The sequence below is a fragment of the Biomphalaria glabrata genome, chromosome 1 (genome assembly GCF_947242115.1).
Source record: "Biomphalaria glabrata chromosome 1, xgBioGlab47.1, whole genome shotgun sequence".
Classification (NCBI taxonomy): domain Eukaryota; kingdom Metazoa; phylum Mollusca; class Gastropoda; family Planorbidae; genus Biomphalaria; species Biomphalaria glabrata.
In genome coordinates this window covers 16,088,151-16,107,810 of record NC_074711.1, presented here as the reverse complement: position 1 = coordinate 16,107,810, position 19,660 = coordinate 16,088,151, and the positions used below count along the sequence as shown (strand labels likewise).

At 35.7% G+C, this 19,660-nt stretch overlaps 1 protein-coding gene across 1 annotated transcript in view; it reads right to left on the bottom strand.

The window, feature by feature from the left end:
- Positions 1-706: 706 nt before the first annotated feature.
- LOC106073203 (bursicon-like) overlaps positions 707-19,660 on the bottom strand; it is a 43,824-nt gene continuing 24,870 nt past the window's right edge. Inside the window, exons 2-4 of the mRNA XM_013233706.2 lie at positions 7,152-7,390; positions 5,562-5,686; positions 707-4,088 (exon numbers count right to left, since the gene is read on the bottom strand). Coding sequence (XP_013089160.2) covers positions 3,890-4,088; positions 5,562-5,686; positions 7,152-7,390 — 563 coding nt within the window. The 3' untranslated portion in view covers positions 707-3,889. The remainder of the gene's footprint in view (positions 4,089-5,561; positions 5,687-7,151; positions 7,391-19,660) is intronic.

Below are 19,660 nucleotides of genomic sequence, written 5' to 3'. Positions count from 1 at the left end.
TAGTTGAGATACAAAGTTATTTCTACTACCATAGATGCCTTTCATTTCGAAATGTTCCTGACTTTAAATTATTGTCTGTGATTTTGAGCATCTTGGAATCTTTTTTAATATAACTGTCAATCAAAGAATTAACTTTATTAAGTTTTTATAAATTAGTATCAATTTGTCTTACTGCAAAAAAAAGGGGAAAAAAAAAGCCTAAACAAATGTGCACACCTCTGAGCAATGATTGTGTCTCAAATGCAATGTTTCAACTGGTGCGTGCACTTATTTTGCACTTCGACGTTCATTCATGGAAAGTCGATGTTTTGTGCCACTTGGTTTTTAAAAATTGAAATGACTATGTGTTCCAAGCCCGTTGAATCTAGGCGTGAAAAATCTTGCTGGTCCTCACAGTTATTATTGGCTGATAGCAGTGGTTATTAAGGTAGCTGTGGTTATTAGGGTAGCAGTGGTTATTAGGTTAGCAGTGGTTATTATGGTAGCAGTGGTTATTAAGGTAGCAGTGGTTATTAGGCTAGCAGTGGTTATTAGGGCAGCAGTGGTTATTAAGGTAGCTGTGGTTATTAGGGTAGCAGTGGTTATTAGGTTAGCAGTGGTTATTATGGTAGCAGTGGTTATTAAGGTAGCAGTGGTTATTAGGTTAGCAGTGGTTATTAGGGCAGCAGTGGTTATTATGGTAGCAGTGGTTATTAGGGTAGCAGGGGTCGTAGTGGTGGGGTTTCCCTAGTGTAGTTGTGAAGAATTTTCGTTTAACATCGTTCACAGAGAGTGAATGAACTAATAGAAGATCTTAAACTTTGTTTTCCGAGGCCATGCCAGCAAGTATCGTATCGCTGGCTCCAAGTTCTTGAACAACGATTATGTGCTGCTTGAGATGGATATCACAACATCAACAAAAATAACAAGCTTCAAGATACTTCCTTGTCATTGGTTGATTACTAATATGTGCATACTGGTTTTATTTTGTGATAATTGACTTGACACATTATAAATATTTATATAGAAAGATTGTTTTATTATTATTATTACACACACACACACAAAAGAGCACACACACACAAAGAGCACACACACACAAAGAGCACACACACACACAAAGAGCACACACACACAAAGAGCACACACACACAAAGAGCACACACACACAGTACATCTAACTAAAAGAAAGAAACAATGTACATTTATTATGAATAATGACTTTATTAAGTTAGCCTGCAATAGTCAATCTCCGGTATTAATGTGTATATCAGGATATTATTTGGATTACCTGTTTATTAATAAGCAATCTTGGATATTAATGTCATCACCTAGATTTAAATGTCATTTCTTTGATTTTAATGTCAGTATGTATAAATTAAATGTCATTATCTAGACAAAAATGTCATTACCTAGATAAAAAAAAGCGTAAAAACCTAATTATTTTTTTTTTGAAGAAACGTATGTAATTTATATGATAAGATAATGTCAGCAGCAAGATATTAATGTCAGTACCTAGATATTCATGTCAGCAACAAGATATTAATGTCAGTACCTAGATATTCATGTCAGGACCTAGATATTTATGTCAGTCAGGACCTAGATATTAATATCAGGACCTAGATATTGAAGTAAATACCTGTGTTAATGTAAATACTTCATTATTAATGCCCAGACGTAGATGTTAATGTCAAGACCTAGATATTAATGTCTAGACCCAGGGCCGGTCCAAACAACTGCGGGGCCCTATGCGAAACGGATTGCGCGGGGCCCAGTCTGGGTAGGGATAAGGATAATTTCAAAATTTAGATTTTGTATTAGAAAATACATTCGTCTTTGCAATACATTAGTATTAAATGAAAGTTGACAATTCCCCTTTTTTTAAAAAATCGCTTATACGATTGCCACCCCAAAATGACAATTTTGTCTATTTTTCAGGAGATTTTTATGAGTTTTCAGCAGGTTTTAATAATTTCAGGAGATTTCAAAGACTTTTTCGTGTATATTTTGCAATTTCAGGAGATTTCGAAAATCAGGAGGCCGCGGAGACACTGTTGTTATATTTAAATTATAATGGTTTAATTTAATAATTTACACCTAGAATTAGCGCGGGGCCTATGAAAGTGCGGGGCCCACTGCGGTCGCATAGGTTGCAGTGGCCTAAGGCCGTCCCAGTCTAGACCTAGATGTTGATGTGAACAAGCAAAGAAATCAATGTATAGATATTGTTAAGAATAGCTTTTTTTTCTCTCTCCAGTTAAACACATTTAATGCCTACATTTGAGCCTGACTGTTTCAACCTCCCCCCCCCCCCCCACCTCTGAGCCTTCTCCTGATTCAATGTACGAAATGAAAGTGTGTTTTCATTTGAGTGATACATCTTTATTTGCCTTTAAATGATGACTCAAAATAGTTGATAGCAATGTCGCTTGTCGAACTATCAACGTAAATAATCAATAGCTATTTTCTAACTGTAATAAGTAGTATCCATATTAGACTGTCATACTTGTGTGAACTGAATTTATATCATTGATATATAATATCGTCTTTAGTCAAGATCGAGCTAAGTAAATGCTCAACATTATTGATTTTAAAATATTAAGTACGACTTGAATAGTTTGGTATTGATTGAACAGCTCATTTTAAACTATTAATTTCAATGCCTACTGAGGATCTTTGTTAAGTAACATTAAACAAGAAATCTAAATTACTATATGACTGGACTTAGGGCTATCTCTATTTTTTTTTAAAGATTTATTTCATTATAAGCCATTTTAGGCGTCTCAGCGATCAAAGTAGTCGGCTTAAATATAAATGCATTATCTATAGATAATTATAAAATGAAACTTGGATTGCACACATTTATTTTTGCTTTTATCATCCTATAATTGTTTAAAACCAGTTATGAATTAATAATTTTAATAGTTACAATTGTATTTTATAAAATATAGAAATCAATTTTATTATAGAGAAAATAAGAGTATTTTTTAAGAGAAAAAAAAGTAAACTTAAATGTAATTTAATTTATTTTACTAATATGTTGTTACCTTTACCTTGGCCAATCAGTCACCAAAGTTCAAACTTGTTCAAAGTCTTTGTACAGAAAAACTTAGCAAGAAATCTGTACGAGCAGTCTCTATTTTTTTAAAGGAGACCTTAGCTGTTAATATTAACTACCTTATAAATATCTTCTGACGCCCCGATTGAACATCTTTTACCTTCTTGTTATTGCAGATCTCTTTAACCAAACAATCTTTTCCTTAGTCTAAAAACATTAAAATATTAATAATAATAATAATAATAATGGCAGAAAAAGTATTACATACATAAAAATGGAATCAATTGTTTTTAATGAAACAAATCAATAAATATAAAGAATGTTATGTCATGGTCACAGGTTCAATATAGTACACGGTGAGTACAATAGACTTATTTCTTTTCGTTCAATGTTACAATGAACCCTGAAATGACGTCATATAAACACGGATGGATCACGTGACACAAAGCTTTCAGTCGATACAAAATGGAGAAATTGTGTACCATCACAGATGAAACAAAGACACACAAATGCACTTTCATTGCCCGAGAAACTAACACAAAAATAAACCCAGATTTGTAGAACGCTTTGTCCAGCTCAACAGAACTCAGAAATTGTTTCTCTCTTAATAGCTTGACTCTTCGTTGACGGAGTGATGGTTGAACTTAAAGTAGTGATGGTTGAACTTATAGTAATGATGGTTGAACTTATAATAGTGGTTATAGTAGTGCAGGATTTAATAACAGACATAGAAAAAATAGGTTCATTTAATGGTATTGAGTTTATTGGAGTGTATTTAGTTCAAATTGAGTTTTTTGTGTTGTAAGAGTACGAGAGTCTGTGAAGGTTTTTATTTCAGTGGAGACCAGATGGTCATCCGATAGGCAGCGGCGTGTCCACTGCGGCTTTCGTCAGCAGGTCTCTCAGCTTGGCTATTTCCAGAGGCGCTTCGTTCACGTCACAGGGGCGGCACGCGCAGGCCTGGACTTTCTTGAAGGGCACCCGGATGTGCTGGCCATTCCTGCAGGGCAGTACGGCGACAGCAGGTGTGAATCTAATGGGTTGACAGCAACTGTTAAGAAACAGGAGGAAATGAGTTAAAGGGAGAAGGAAGAAACAAGTTTGGCGATTAAATAGAAAGTCTCTGAAGTCCTCCTACAGTCTAGACAAACCCACAGCTCACGACGTGTCGTTTTACAATGCATCTTTTGCGTCAAACTGTTATACTATTATTGGCTTGGAATAAAGTCTTTGCAGTGCAACTTCTCAAATGGTTACGATCAGATATTTAATATTGCAATTAGCTTATTCATTATATACAATTACATTTAGAAATAACAGAACACTAAAACAACTCTCCAGAATAGTACTCTTTACCCGTTCGTTCATTTTCGTAATTACACAAATATTCCCAAAATGACTTCGGGTATGTATCCGTCCTTAAGTTCCTTAAGAAACTATATAACCTTTAATCGAGCGAGTCTCGGCCACCTGGTACTAAAAAGAATGAAAATTTTCCATGACGTCAAAGGGAAAAAAACAACGCTTACGTCACTAGGCTTACATCAGTAAATTGAAATATTTCTTTGCAAACATGAACAAGTTTTAAAGAATCAATAGACCTAATTAAACATGCGCACTATCTTATTGTATGTTCTTTTAGACTTGTCAACAAAGTAAAAGTCACCTACACGGCTCTCCGCAATTAAAGTGTAAACAATTAATAAAACTCGCAAAACACAATAACCAATCAAAGCTCAGCAAATCTTATTTCAGCTTTTTTCTTCCATAGTTCCATAATAATTTAATCTACTAAGTGTTTGTAAGAGTCTGTGCATTATTAAATTACAAAATAAAAAGTTATGAAAAATTTAAGGAATTTGCATTGTTATAATTGAATAACTTTTTATAGTGCAACTTTCAAGCATTAACAGACTTGCCTTTTGCAAACACTCGTCCCCCCATACGGGATAGTGCTTTCTCCCGCGTAACTGTCGGACCATAATAAGTCCCTTTTTACTGTACGTACCGGCGTATTCTGTATGGGGACTTTCTTTTCTAATCGCCATGTACATTGACATTTAGAACTAAAAGAACACTAAAGCAACTTTTCGAGTTGGGAGTTTTTACCCGATCCAAAATAAATAAATATATTTCCTCAATAAACTATTCAAACGAGCGAGGTTCGGTCACCTGGTACTTTTAATTTAGTTGCCAACTAGATAATAAAAATTAATTTATTTACAAAGTCAACAAATTTTTTTTAATCTTTTAAAATTAATAAATTCTCAAAACTTCATAGAATCTGTACACTGTATACATAAGATAATGCAAGATAAAATTTATTTTCCTGACATACAAGAAAATCATCAATGTTTAATGTGTTATCAAATGACCATGTAGGGCAAAGGAGTACCTTAGCCTATTTAACAAAAGTTATTAGAGCTACAATGGCTAAGACTTTAGTGTTCAATGGACAATAGTCTATTATTAAGTCTATGTTTAAACTGTAAAAATATTTTTGTGTTCTCTTCTGGAAGCCTACCTGCAGCTGTAAAATATATTTGTTAAATTTCTCTGCTCCACTTGGCTGTAGGAAGGACAGCTCCCTCTGCAACCGGAAGTTTGAATGTAGGCTGTCTCGCAGTTGTCGTCTGCACGCAGTGGTGGCTGGAACAGAATGTGTTGGCTTAAACTTGAGGTAATCGAGGCTTGTCTCACTCAGAAATATACCATAAGAAAACACAAACAAATAATATTTTGATGACCTTATTAAGATACATTTATTAAGTATATTTTATACTTCAACAAAAGTTTATCTTATCTTATAAAAATACAGACGTTACTTCAAAAGAGAATATAATTACGTCGTACGCGTGTTCCTAGATCAATCTAGTCATGCATGTTAATCAATGACTTAAATTCTGCCAAGACATTGGATTTCCTAGCTGACTCAGGCAACCCATTCCATGCACTAATAGCACTAGGGAAGAATGAGCATTTGTATTAGCTATAAGCTATATATATAGGTATTGAAAATGTCAATCACACATCGATTGTGATTTTGAATGAAAAAAAAAACAACAACATATCACAAGGTCGTCCTAGTTCTCAAATAGTTAACAAAGATCTCACAATGTCAAGGACATTGAATTGAGCTTCAATGCTGCCAACTAAAAGCTACAAATGGAAACGCTTAGAAAACAGTGCTAAAGAGTGCACATACATTTGTATAGAACTTAAAAACAACATAACATATAAACACTTTCTTTGTTCTGTGCACCAGATACACCATAAAAATGCTAATTATGAATTTGCCTCCATGTATGAAAAGCCCCAATAGAAATCAGTTTCTTAAAATTAATACATTTTCTGAACCGGATTTTATCTAATTTTCTTATCTTATAAAATACAGACGTTATTTAAAAAAAAGAAGATGATTACGTCCAACGCGTGTTTCTAGGTCAATCTAGTCATGCATGTTAATCAATGACTTAAATTCTGCCAAGTCATTGGATTTCCTGGCTGGCTCAGGCAACCCATTCCATGCTCTAATAGGGAAAAAGGAGCACTTGTACACATTTGTATTAGCATATGGAACGAGAAAGTGTGCATTTATCTTTGTGTCTTTCTGAATATTTTATTAGGTTTTGTTTTTGTATTTGAAGATTAACTATTATACTCTACAGTGCTAGCCAATGTGGGTAATGAAAGAAGTAAAATATGAACTGGAACGGGCTACATTTGTCACTTTATTAATCAACAATAATTTCTCAACATATATAGGTCTGTGTACCTTACTTTGTCCACATTGCAGCTACCTTTTTGCTGTGGCGTAGCCTGGAATTTGACATCATTTGGGGCACTGGGGCTTGACCTCATTAGGAGCCCCTGCATTTTGCGTAATATTTAATATTTAATTTAAAAAAAAGACTCATTTTGGTGCCCCCTACTTGTTTGGGGACCCGGGGGGATTTTCAAATTTTCGCCCCCTCCCTCCTTCCACCATAGCTTCGCGGCCTGCGCCTCTGCCTTTTCGTCACAGTTATTGCATGCACAATCTAGAGTCTAATAGTACAGTGATAATTTAGACTATTTCTGTACTAGTAACACACGTTCTTTGGGTTAGGCTTACATCAAGTCGAAGTATAAGGCCCTGGACGGTACATCTGTCTCGAGAAAAGACACTGGATCTGGCGTCAAGGCGAGACTTGGCCTGCAGGTTGTACAGCCCTTGCCGCAGTCGAATCAGCGAGATGGACGGTGAGCTGGATGTGTAGGCTGACCGCGTGGAGGATGTCCACCCAGGCATGTAGCGGCTGTACAGCATGGCCGAAGTGGCTGCTACCAGGACGGCAAGCATTAATATCGTATCTGAGGGGGGAAACAAGGAAACATTTTGATAATATTTAAAAATTGTCGAAATAAATTGTTTAATTTGACAATATATCTTGCATCTAAGACCGAGTGGCTACGAAGAGGAAAGATGCTGGAAATAACTAAATACTAAATAGTCAAGAAAATTAACATGCAGCACAAAAACAGAGCGCCCAGAACAACTGAGAGATAAAAGATACAGAGTGTGTGTGAGAGAGAGAAAGAGAGAGAGAGAGAGACAGAGACAGAGAAAGAGAGAAAAAAGAGAAAGAAAAAGAGAGAAATTGTTAGAGAAAGAAATAAAAAAAAAACACTATATCTAACTCCCAATATCTGTATCTGGGCCAAGTCATCTAGAGATCATTGGCTCGTGTCCTGGACGAAATGATAAATTCAAAGAATGCTCTTTAAAAACAAAATGTGAACTGTTCAAGAAAAGCGAATATTCTTCAGACTCAGACAGAATTATTGTGATTCTCTTCCGAAGGAATATCTTTCAACATGAACGAAACAATTAAAAGAAACCAACAACATATATTTGTCTAGAATTACATGTTCCGTTTTAGAGTCTTGCCTATATATAGAGGTCTATAAATAGCGTGCCTGTCCTAGGGACATTGTATCGACTAAGGAAGCGGGAACTGAGTCAAGTCTGAAGACCATCAACCACTAACTTAAAGTAGTGGGAATATTGCTTTGTTGTTTTTGTTTTTCTAAGTCTTTACATCTAACAGATGTTACGTAATAACCAAATGTTCGTTTTGTGACGTGTATATAATGTAGAGAGTCTAATACAACTTAAATAGCACAATTTTCACTAACAAAAGCTAAACATTAGAGACCATATTGATGCAGTGCCCCGTCAGTACTACAGATCCGAGTTTCTTTTACTTTACACTCCAGTCATTGCTTCCATTCGAAGTGTAGTTGTAGCGATCCATAAAAAGAAAAGCAGTATTTCATTTTAGTTGTCCACTTTTTAGTTGAGACAAAAATTAATAAATTAAAAAAAAAAGCTATTGAAAATCTAACTTCTTCAACGCCATTATTGTGCTTGAAGAAGTTTCAAAAGCTATCTATAGCCATAGTGTTGTGCTTGAAGTAGTTTCAAAAGCTATCTATAGCCATAGTGTTGTGCTTGAAGTAGTTTCAAAAGCTATCTATAGCCATAGTGTTGTGCTTGAAGTAGTTTCAAAAGGTATACATAGCCATAGTGTTGTGCTTGGAGTAGTTTCAAAAGCTATCTATAGCCATAGTGTTGTGCTTGAAGTAGTTTCAAAAGCTATCTATAGCCATAGTGTTGTGCTTGAAGTAGTTTCAAAAGGTATACATAGCCATAGTGTTGTGCTTGAAGTAGTTTCAAAAGCTATCTATAGCCATAGTGTTGTGCTTGAAGTAGTTTCAAAAGCTATCTATAGCCATAGTGTTGTGCTTGAAGAAGTTTCAAAAGCTATCTATAGCCATAGTGTTGTGCTTGAAGTAGTTTCAAAAGGTATACATAACCATAGTATTGTGCTTGAAATAGGCGCTAATCCTACATATAGCATTTATTATAGGCCCACTTAAGGCCTACTTGAAGCGCGGTGACTGAGCGGTAAAGCGCTCGGATTCCGAACCGGGGGTCCCGGGTTTGAATCCTGGTGAAGACTGGGATTTTTATTTCGGGATCTTTGGGCACCTCTGAGTCCACCCAGCTCTAATGGGTACCTGACATTAGTTGGGGAAAAGTAAATGCGGTTGGTCGTTGAATTGGCCAGATGACACCCTCGTAAACCGTAGGCAACAAAACCAGATGGCCTTTACATCATCTGCCCTATAGACCGCAAGGTCTGAAAGGGGAGCTACTTGAGAAAGTCCTGATAGGTGGTAAAATTTCAATGGCATACCTTTTTTGTTTGTTTTAAATTCCTATAAATTAAACATTTCAAACAGTTAAATAATATAAATCAATTCACTGCGGATATAAGAACTCTATAGTCATTGCAGTGCTATAGGCAACATAAGCTTTTATCTTAGGGTCTCCACTAGACTTGAAAAATATTGCTTTAAAGAAAAACAAATTGTCCATTATAAGGAGCCCAATATCTCAATTAGCTTGGAGCATTATCTGGACTGTAGTGCTAGTGTTACAATTTATCATTGGATGTACAATATAACTAATTTCATCATTGATCTAAAACAAGTGCAAAGGTTCCTACAAATATTCAAGATAGAATCATGAGAACACGTTTAATAAGCATATCATCGATACCTCAAACCGGAATTTTTCTTTTTACAAAGCTTATATCAACTCACTCTGTTTATCTGTCACTCTGGTAAAAAGTTGGTACACATTAATTCTCACACACCCAATCTCGGATCAAGCTGAAATTGTGCACAATTATTTCTTTTACCAGACAACACAAAAAATAATTATAACACGATTACAAAGAGAGTTTGTGTTATCACAGAAACTCAGAGGCGCCCCCGTCGGAGTCGGATCCCTGTCAGATCCGTCAATTCGCAAGGAATATTCAAGACGGGATTTAATTTTGATAATCAAAATCAATAATAAAGATTACTTTGCCGTTGTAAAAAATGTTTGTTTTTTCTGTTTTACATGTTTCGGATGTTCCTTCTAAATAAAATTAATTAACTTCTCACTGGACGACGGAGGATGGCAGCGAGCAGGGTATGAACCCTGCCTGGTCGTGCAGTTTGCACGCTTGACTGTCGTTCGGATTTATCAATGGTCACTGGTTCAAACCCTATCCGCTACCATCCCCTGTCGTCCTGCGGAAGGTATGGACTAGGAAGTAAACTTCTTCAACTCTGAAGGAACATCCGAAACATGTGAAACAAACAAACAACCCGGGACCGTAGAGATAATCAGTTCAGCACGCTAACCGCACGACCAGGCATTGCTCTTAACTTAATAACAAACTGGTTACAAACTAATAGCTTATTATTGTTAAAGAGATATATAACACATTACGACATGACATCTACCGGATATGTACAATAGGCCAATGTCAGACGAGCGATTTTTTGATAATCTTTCAGCATTGATTTGTAATTGAAAAAAGAAAAGAAAAGAAAACATATATATCGTTCTTGTACTTTGATGTCTTAGCACAGTTATCGACAGAGCTATTGCCATTTTCATTTAAACGAAACTAGAATAATGATGTAGATCTACATAAACTAAACTTCTGATTTAACCCTCTTAAGATCTGTAAATACTAGATCTAGATCTGTAATATAAATTTGGAATAATTTAAATGTAATTTAGATTTTTAAAAATCCTAGATAATCTATCAATAGACTGAATGCAAACATTAAATTTAAAAATAGTAGATTAGTTTAACTAGTCTATATCAGTCTAAACTAGACCTAGAAATTCTAGATCTAGACTCTACAACGATTTTATTAGAATATAAATCCAGATCTAGTTAAAAAAATCTAGATATACTGTAAAAAAATTTAGATCTAGTTTTAAAAATCTAGATTAGATCTAAATCTAGCTATCATGCCTTTTTAAAAATACGAGTCAGATAACGAGGTTTAATAGACAATACTATACCGAGTTGTTTTAGCATTTCATTTCATTTCCATTAGAAGACAAAGGAAAAAAATCCACTACGTCACACGGCCTAGCTAGACTAAAAATGTCTCATCAATACGAGCAGGATGTTGAGGGATCATAGACATTGGTGCACCGAGTGACTTCTTTTAACATTTCTTTTAAAGAATTAATTCCATATGACGTCAAAGGAAAAAAATCCACTACGTCAATCGGCCTAGTTAGACTAAAAATGTTTTCATCAATACGAGCCAGTTATCAAGGGTTCATAGACATTGGTGTTTTAGTTTTAGGATTACAAACGCATTTTTTTTTTGTGCGTTTTGTATGTCAGTCTGTCTGTCCGTCATGTTAATATCGAAACAAAAACAACACAAAAACTAAAAGCTATTGAAAATTTGATTAACCTTTAAATTTCCTTCCGAAACATCGCAATATTTTTAAGTATTTATACTAGATTGCTCCGGATGTTTGCATATATATAATGAGAGAAAAAGAGAATTCGAGATAAATCTAATACCGTTAATTAAATTTCCGGAACGGTCTCGTATGCAAATTAGATGTACCATAGCCTTGTGGAGAGATTTTTATACCATATTTTGGTGTTCAGAAGTTGTTTTCCTTAGAAATCAAAACATTAATTAATCAGAACGATAATTAAATTTTAAAACTTTTAGCTAGAAAATTAAATGTAATGTACGACAGAAGTGCGATTTTACATAAATAGTTAGAATGTTTTTCAAAAAAATCCAGAACAACTGATATTCGAAAATGAGAAAAAGATTATTTGTTGCACCTAAACTTTCCAAGCATGGTGAAATAATATTTTTTCTCTTCTAGTTTTCAAGATCTGAGTGTGACAGACGGAAATTTTGCACAAACCTAATAGCGGTTTTTCCCCTTACAGGGACCGCTAAAAATTAACCAATTAGTTAATTGACAATTGGAAATTATTTATTTAGTCTGGTTTTTCAAACAAGGGAAATAAATTGTACTTGACTGAAGTGGTGTTAAAAACTGAATTAATCCCCTTTATAGGTAGTCGTTTACAATTGAAACAAACAATACATAACTATACAATCTTCTATAGTCATAAGCACCTTACTAGGATAGTGGTTAATATGTCGGCTTGAGGAGGCGTGATCTATGAGTTTAAATTCTGGTCGTTCCCTCTTTCTTTTGTATATGTTTTTTACAGTCAATTACGTTAAAATTCAGATAGGCGCAATGAGAAAGTTAGATGCATGAAATAGCGCTAAAAGGTAAAAATATTTCTAATCGCTCATATTCTATTGTTGTTGGTCTAGATCTATTACAAATTTAACAACATGACTGATCCAAATTAATACAATGACACTTGAGATAAGTTTTTTTTTTCTAAAGCATTTAAAAAATGTTTTTCTTGTACTCACTCTACAAATAGTAGGCTTTTTTTTTTTAAAAATGGTGTCCTCCATGTTGAACACGACTGTTATATAGTCAAGTGGTCTTTAAAAGTAGTTGCCCCTGTTTGTCTAGCCCCCCCCCCCAACTCTAGACTTTTCATTGTCTTTATTTAAACCATTTTTCTTAATACACATTTAAACAGCTGAGACAAAAGAAAACTTGTCGAGATACAGAGGCGTAGCTAGGATGGGGGGAGGGAGGGGGAGAATTTGAAAAATTTCCCCGGACCCCCACTTGAAGGTTTAGACTTGAAGGTCTAATGACACCCAAAAAGAGTGTTTTTGACATTAAACATTAAATATTACGCAAAATGCAGAGGCCCCCAAAGAGGTCAAGCCCCACGTGCCAGCAAATGATGTCGAATTCCTAGCTACGCCCCTGTCGAGATGTTAATGGTGCGATTCTCGAGATGGAGACCAGAGATAGTAGAGACAGGCTTTAAGTTTTGAATACCAAACTTTCCACAGCCTAGGGATTGTAGGAGTTATGGTATGGGTGGAGGCTGTAGTACTCAAAGGTGGTAAACATAAGGCTGGTCTAGATGCAGCTATCTGAGCGCACATTATTGTTGAATAGCAAAGGGGCATAACTATAAGTGTCCACAGATACACACACAAATCTAGTTTAAGGCAAACAAAAAATGAAATAGCTTGCAATATGAGAAAATAAAAAAATAAAATGATGTCTGTCTGGTCGTGCGGTAGGCGCCTGGAGCTAGATAAGAACCTAAATGGAATTCTGCAGTGCTAAAAGGTGCACACAAAAAAAATTAATTTAACTTTGAAAAAACATAAACACCTCCTTTATTGTGTACACCGGCCGGATAGAGCAGAAAGCTAGCTGTATACCAACGCGATCACACATGAAAATCTCTAATATTCTAAGCTGTTTGTGTTATGTCTTATATTTTAAAGGTAGATATGTTTGCACATGACATGAATCATGCTTTTTACCTAGTTCCTACCATCTCACTGGTACATATTGTCTGCTCGTTTTGTTCTCCCACTTCCCTTTCTCGGATCAAGGTGTCACTTTGCCCAATCATTCATTGTCCCTAGGAAAACATGAATCAATCAACAAATTAAACTCTAAATTAGTTAATTAGTGATAATTAATTCATTTTGTTTGGGAAAAGGACATAAATCAGTATTGATAAATGGCTGTTAATGTGCAGTTCTTTCCATTACAAAAGCTTTGGGTTTTTAAAAGCATTTTAAAAATAATATTTTTCGTGTTTTTTTTTAATTTATAGGAAATTAAATGAGATTTTTATTTTAAAAAAATTAGATCATCAGGCACATAGAGTACCTGTGCACACAGATATACACCTAGGCCAAAAAAAAAAGCTTCACCAAGTCGTGCGGTATGCGCGCTGGACTATGATTTGGTTGTCTCGATGGTCCAGGATTCATAACCCTGTCTGCTGCATCCCCTGTCGTCCTGCGGAAGGTTTGGACTAGGATGTTGATTATCTTCAACTCTGAAGGAACATCCAAAACATGTAAAACATCCAAAACATGTAAAACATCCAAAACATGTAAAACATACGAAACATGTAAAACATCCAAAACATGTAAAACATCCAAAACATGTAAAACATACGAAACATGTAAAACATCCAAAACATGTAAAACATACGAAACATGTAAAACATACGAAACATGTAAAACACCCGAAACATGTAAAACACCCGAAACATGTAAAACATCCAAAACATGTAAAACATCCAAAACATGTAAAACATCCAAAACATGTAAAACACTCGAAACATGTAAAACATCCAAAACATGTAAAACATCCAAAACATGTAAAACATCCAAAACATGTAAAACATCCAAAACATGTAAAACATCCAAAACATGTAAAACACTCGAAACATGTAAAACATTCGAAACATGTAAAACATTTTGACTAACAAACATTTAGATGAGGGGCCTGTTACAATTTGAACCACATACAAGAAATTGATTGATACATAATCATACTTCTCAAACTTGAAGGTCTAATGACATGTCTGCATTACTGACGTTTACGAACGTGGTTGTCCCCCAAAGCTTTAGGTGTATCTCTTTCTCCTCAAGGAATAGCCCCATCGCAGACTTCCAAGATTTAGGCATATTGCTCTCTCTCTCTCTCTCTAAGATTTAAAATTTAGGCACATGACTATTTCTTTAAGGTTTTGTTGGGCACATGTATATCTCCTTACCACCCTGTCATACTAGTGTGTGCCTAAAGTCTAGTCTTGCCAAAGTCAAGTTATAGCGTTGTCTGTGTGGTTTATGCACAATTCTGTCTCATTAAAAAAACAACAACAGCTTCTGAATACAGTGCAATGTCAAGCAATGATCGTTTGTTGTGCTCAGGGGAATTCATCCACCAAAGAAATGTGATGGCTTCAACGAAGGCCGAAATTATAAGATATTTGAATACAAGTCGAAGCAATCCGATTATCACAAGCTAATCAAATGTTAATGTGTAGCCGGCTGCTGGTACCTTGGGAAATACAAATAAATTGTTGGAAGCGATGAGCCTTTAAAAAAAAAAAAACAACAACAACATGTAACTACGAAGAAAAACCCAACTAATCCTGTTTATTTAAACATATCTGTTTTGTGCCAAGATTTATATTACAATCATTGAAACCGAAACTCAAACTCATAAAATGTAATAAATAGTATTAAATTCATCAAGGCAATTATTTTCAGATTTCCGAAATGTCAAAACCAGAGTATGGATACAAAGTAAAGTAACTTCAGTGTTGGAGTGGTTATTAAAGCAAAAAGAAAAACAAACTGAAGATACTATGGCCACATTTAAAGTTAATTTAACGTCACAGAGTTATGCGATAAAAGAATGAGTTCTTTGCAACTAAAACTTCTATTGGATTTTTCGCGATAACGATATCATGTCAAGTACGCCTAATTGAACTTCAATGTTGCCAACTAAGCTAGTTGCCCATCTTCGTCTCAAATCTTCTGTATAACCGCTAGCTAGTTGCTCATTTTTTCTTCAAATTCACATAATGTATGTGTCATTGGTGTCTGGTCACACAATGTATGTGTCATTGGTGTCCGGTCACTTAATGTATGTGTCATTGGTGTCCGGTCACATAATGTATGTGTCATTGGTGTCTGGTCATATAATGTATGTGTCATTGGTGTCCGGTCACTTAATATATGTGTCATTGGTGTCCGGTCACTTAATGTATGTGCCATTGGTGTCCGGTCACTTAATGTATGTGCCATTGGTGTCCGGTCACATAATGTATGTGTCATTGGTGTCCGGTCACACAATGTATGTGTCATTGGTGTCTGGTCACTTAATGTATGTGTCATTGGTGTCCGGTCACTTAATGTATTGAAACATTTGGTAATTCTTGCTATTGAGTGTAATCTATGTAGGAAACAGAATTCTTATGCTATACTGTATGACTTCGCTACACACAAAGCTCGTGTAGTAATTCTGTGCGTAGTAAAGAGTGAAAAAATAAAAAGACGAATATATTCTATAATACAAAATTCTTAATTTTCACTTATATCATACTATTTCAGATCTTTCAAAGTTCCGATGAACAATTTAATTTTTAAAATCAACTATGCAAGCAGTTTTTTTTTTATACAAATACCCAATTTTTACAAAACAATGAAATCAATTAGATAATCATTCAATAACATCAGTTAGGCCAGGTTAACATTGAACTATATCTTAATAACTATCAATTCAATGAATATATATTAAAATTAACAATGTAATAATAGTACCATTAATAAATCTCCGTATCCTGTGGTATTTAGTCGAACTAACAATACAACAGTCTCGGCAACACTTTCGACACGCGCACGCTCTTGGACGGAGATTGGGTTGTAGTTGTGGATAATTTGTTTCTGATTTTCTTTCTGAGACTATTGAAACCTGTCTTCTTACTTGCCACTTCGGGGACTGATTTAGGAGTAAGTGTTTCCACACAGCCTGTCTTTGTAACTTTGTTTTTTTTCAAATTAAAAAAAAAATTAGATAATTGTGAAGTTAAGTGCCCTGAAAGTAACAGTTAGCCTAAACTTAGCAAAAAAAATTATTTTTAATACATTGAATAAATTATTTTCATTTCGGGACATGGATTTTAATTTTTTCACAGTCGCAACTCTTCAATGTGTCGACTCTTTAATGGTACCTTCCATCTCCTCGATCAGTTTGTCCCCTCATTCTAGCTCTCACCTAGTCCTCACCCTTCTCGCATGTGTATCTCCACATGTTTTGACTTGCTATAATTTATTCTCTCACTCACTCGTGGGCGGCCGTCTTTCGCTTTTTTTTTTTTTTTAATTTACATTTGCATCTGAGGGTCTTCCCCTCTGTCTCAATGAAATTAACTTTGCAACGGTCAGCGTGAGGCAAGAAGGAAGGGAGAGGATGGGCGGATCAGAAAAAGGGGGGGGGGCGCAAGAGTCTAAGTTTCAAGTGCTTTAAAAAAAAAAGGGGTGGGGTGGGGAGGGATAAGACACATGTTTATGTTCAAGCGGTCAGTAGGTGACGTATGACGACAGGCCGGCGGGGTGACCTGTATGACTAGTTAAACGCAGAGAAAGGGGGGGGGGAGGAGAGAGAGAGAGAGAGAGAGAGGGAAGGTAGAAAGAACGTCACAGATTTGTCTGACCATGGTTCCAGAAATAGTGTTTGTCCACACTACGAGAATAAACAGTGTCCATCTCGACCTGGTGCTATTTATAGGCAACTTGAGGACATTGATCACGTGGTGTGGTATCCTCCTCCAATGGTCAACGAACATTTCGGTAGTAACCCAACAGACACTTCAATGCTGTGTGCCTAGCGTGTTTGAATCATTCTATTCACTTCAATATAGCCACACCAACTAAAAGTGTAACGAATTCGTTTCATCAGCCTTCTTGGCTTCCATGACTCCCGCAGACAGACTTACCAGTTCAACTTAAAAGTACATACACAATAATAGGCATAACATATAGTGTGGTCACATCCAAATAAAGGGCCATAACAAATGTAAAATGATCTCAGTAGCAATAGTGGTCATCTTAAATGATCAATACCACAGACAAGGATGTTGATCAATATAAAGAGTTTAAAATCAGGTTTGACTTTGTCTTTATTGTCAGTCTTTCGAGCACTTTCAATTTCGGCCGTTTGACCCCAAAAAAATGAACACGGTAGAAATGTGGCTGGTTCATCTCAGGACTGACCAGTCGGGTTGTGTTACATACAAGTTTCTGTAACTGTGCCTTCATCTTTAAAATTACAATAATGTTTTTATATATAAAAGTCATTTTTATAGTATCAACATTTTTCAAACTTCTATAATGGCTAAACCAGAGGTTCTCAAATATTTTATTTACCCGGGGATATAGTTGAAACTTGCCACAGACCTCTAAGGGAAAAAGCTAAAAAATAAAAATAAAATGTATATTATATATGTAGCAAATGTAAAAAAAAAACACCATTCTATTGTCGAAGGAATGTTTATTGAGATTATAACTTTGTTGTTAAAAATAAAATTTACAAATAATTAATGACTCGGATGACTTTGAAAATGAGTTAAATAAATGAGAAATGGACCAGCCTATTACAAGCTGACATAACCAACATAGAATAGTTCGACTCAGAACCGGACACAGCAGAATGAGACAACACATGTCCCTGAACCTAAAATAGGGACTAGTGAGATTTGCCCTTGCGCAGCATCACCAGAGAATGCCGACCATGCCCTTCAAAGCTTATTACTATATCGAGAGGCCCGAACAAGACACTTGTGAACAATTTGAGAACCACTGAGCTAAACAATAGTTAAATAAGGAAACACATTCGATGTTTTAAATCCTCTACGACAATTATTCTAAACAATTATCAACTAAAATATTTCATTATAATTTTTTTTTCGGACTAAGTTTGAACGTTTGCTTAAACTCGACTCGGTTAAATATGCCGTGGGTTTCATGGATCGGGCTGTTTTATATTCCTGCTATACTTTATAATGAGGCTTGTTGATATATGATGTAATGTTGCGTGAGAGTAAGTTCCCTTAGCGGATTAGGAAGTATGTATTGCTGTTGGTTAGCTAATATGGTGGAATAAAGCCTGTGTGTGTTTGTACATCGGGTTTTTGTCGTTTATCTATTTCTACTTGTAGTTATGAGTATATTAACAGGGCTTGTCTTTGAGTCCGAAGATTAGCGAGGAGTGCAGTATTTCATCTATTTACAACAGTCTAGTACAGTGGTTCTCAACCTGTGGGTCGCGACCCCGATTGACGATTTGCCAGGGGTCGCCTAAGACCATCGAAAATATGGATTGTTTTTTGTCTATTCTTCTATTGCTGTGTGTGTGCGTGTGGGTGGGGGTCGCCGAGTTTAAAATTTTGAGAACCGCTGGTCTAGTATATATTGTAAACTAAATATTGTTGAAATAAAATATTGATGTATGTTTGGCTAGAGAGTTTGTCGTAGGTAGGTCATTGCTGTAGATTGTTATTTACTCTTTAAGCAATCAGTCCTCTATCTTCAAGGCTGCTCTTCCAACCAATTCTTAAATTTTAACTAATACAGTCAACAACGGTCAATAACCTCTGAACAAAAACTAAACTGTTACTCTCAAGGATAAAAAAAAATGAATCAATGAAATTTAGCATTATCTCTTTAAAAAACAAAACACTTCAAAAAACCCGGAGTCCCATACATAATTGATGAGGTTGAAGGGCGTACAATCTAGGGAAGCTCCTAAGTCTCCCTCCCACCGTGCTCTTATTAAAAATGACATCCGAGGGCGTTGTCAGCGCCCTTGTTTTACATTCTCAGCTCAGTCCCCCCCACTCCACCCCCCTTTTCAAGAGGCACGTTCATCACTCCAGGAATTAACGCCCGCAATAAATTTGACAACATTGAGCCAGGCCTCCCCCGCAGGAGCAAGCAGACATATTGGTCTGCCTGGTCTCGTTAGGGATAGGCCCCAATGATAGATTGGACATCTCCCCAGTCTATACATTTTGGTCGAGTAACGTTCACAGTGCATGTTCAACAAGAAATGAACTTTTCCCCCCCCCTAAAATGTGTCACAGTTTCCTAGCATTTCTGGACATTTTCAAAAAAACTTATATCGACTCACTCTGATTGTTTTAAAGTTTGCACACGGGAAATAAATCGTACTTGAAAGATGTGGTTGTGTAAGTTAAATTAGTCCCCTTGAGGAGGCTTGAGCCTTGAGTTTAAATTCAAGTTGTACCACTTCTTTTTATG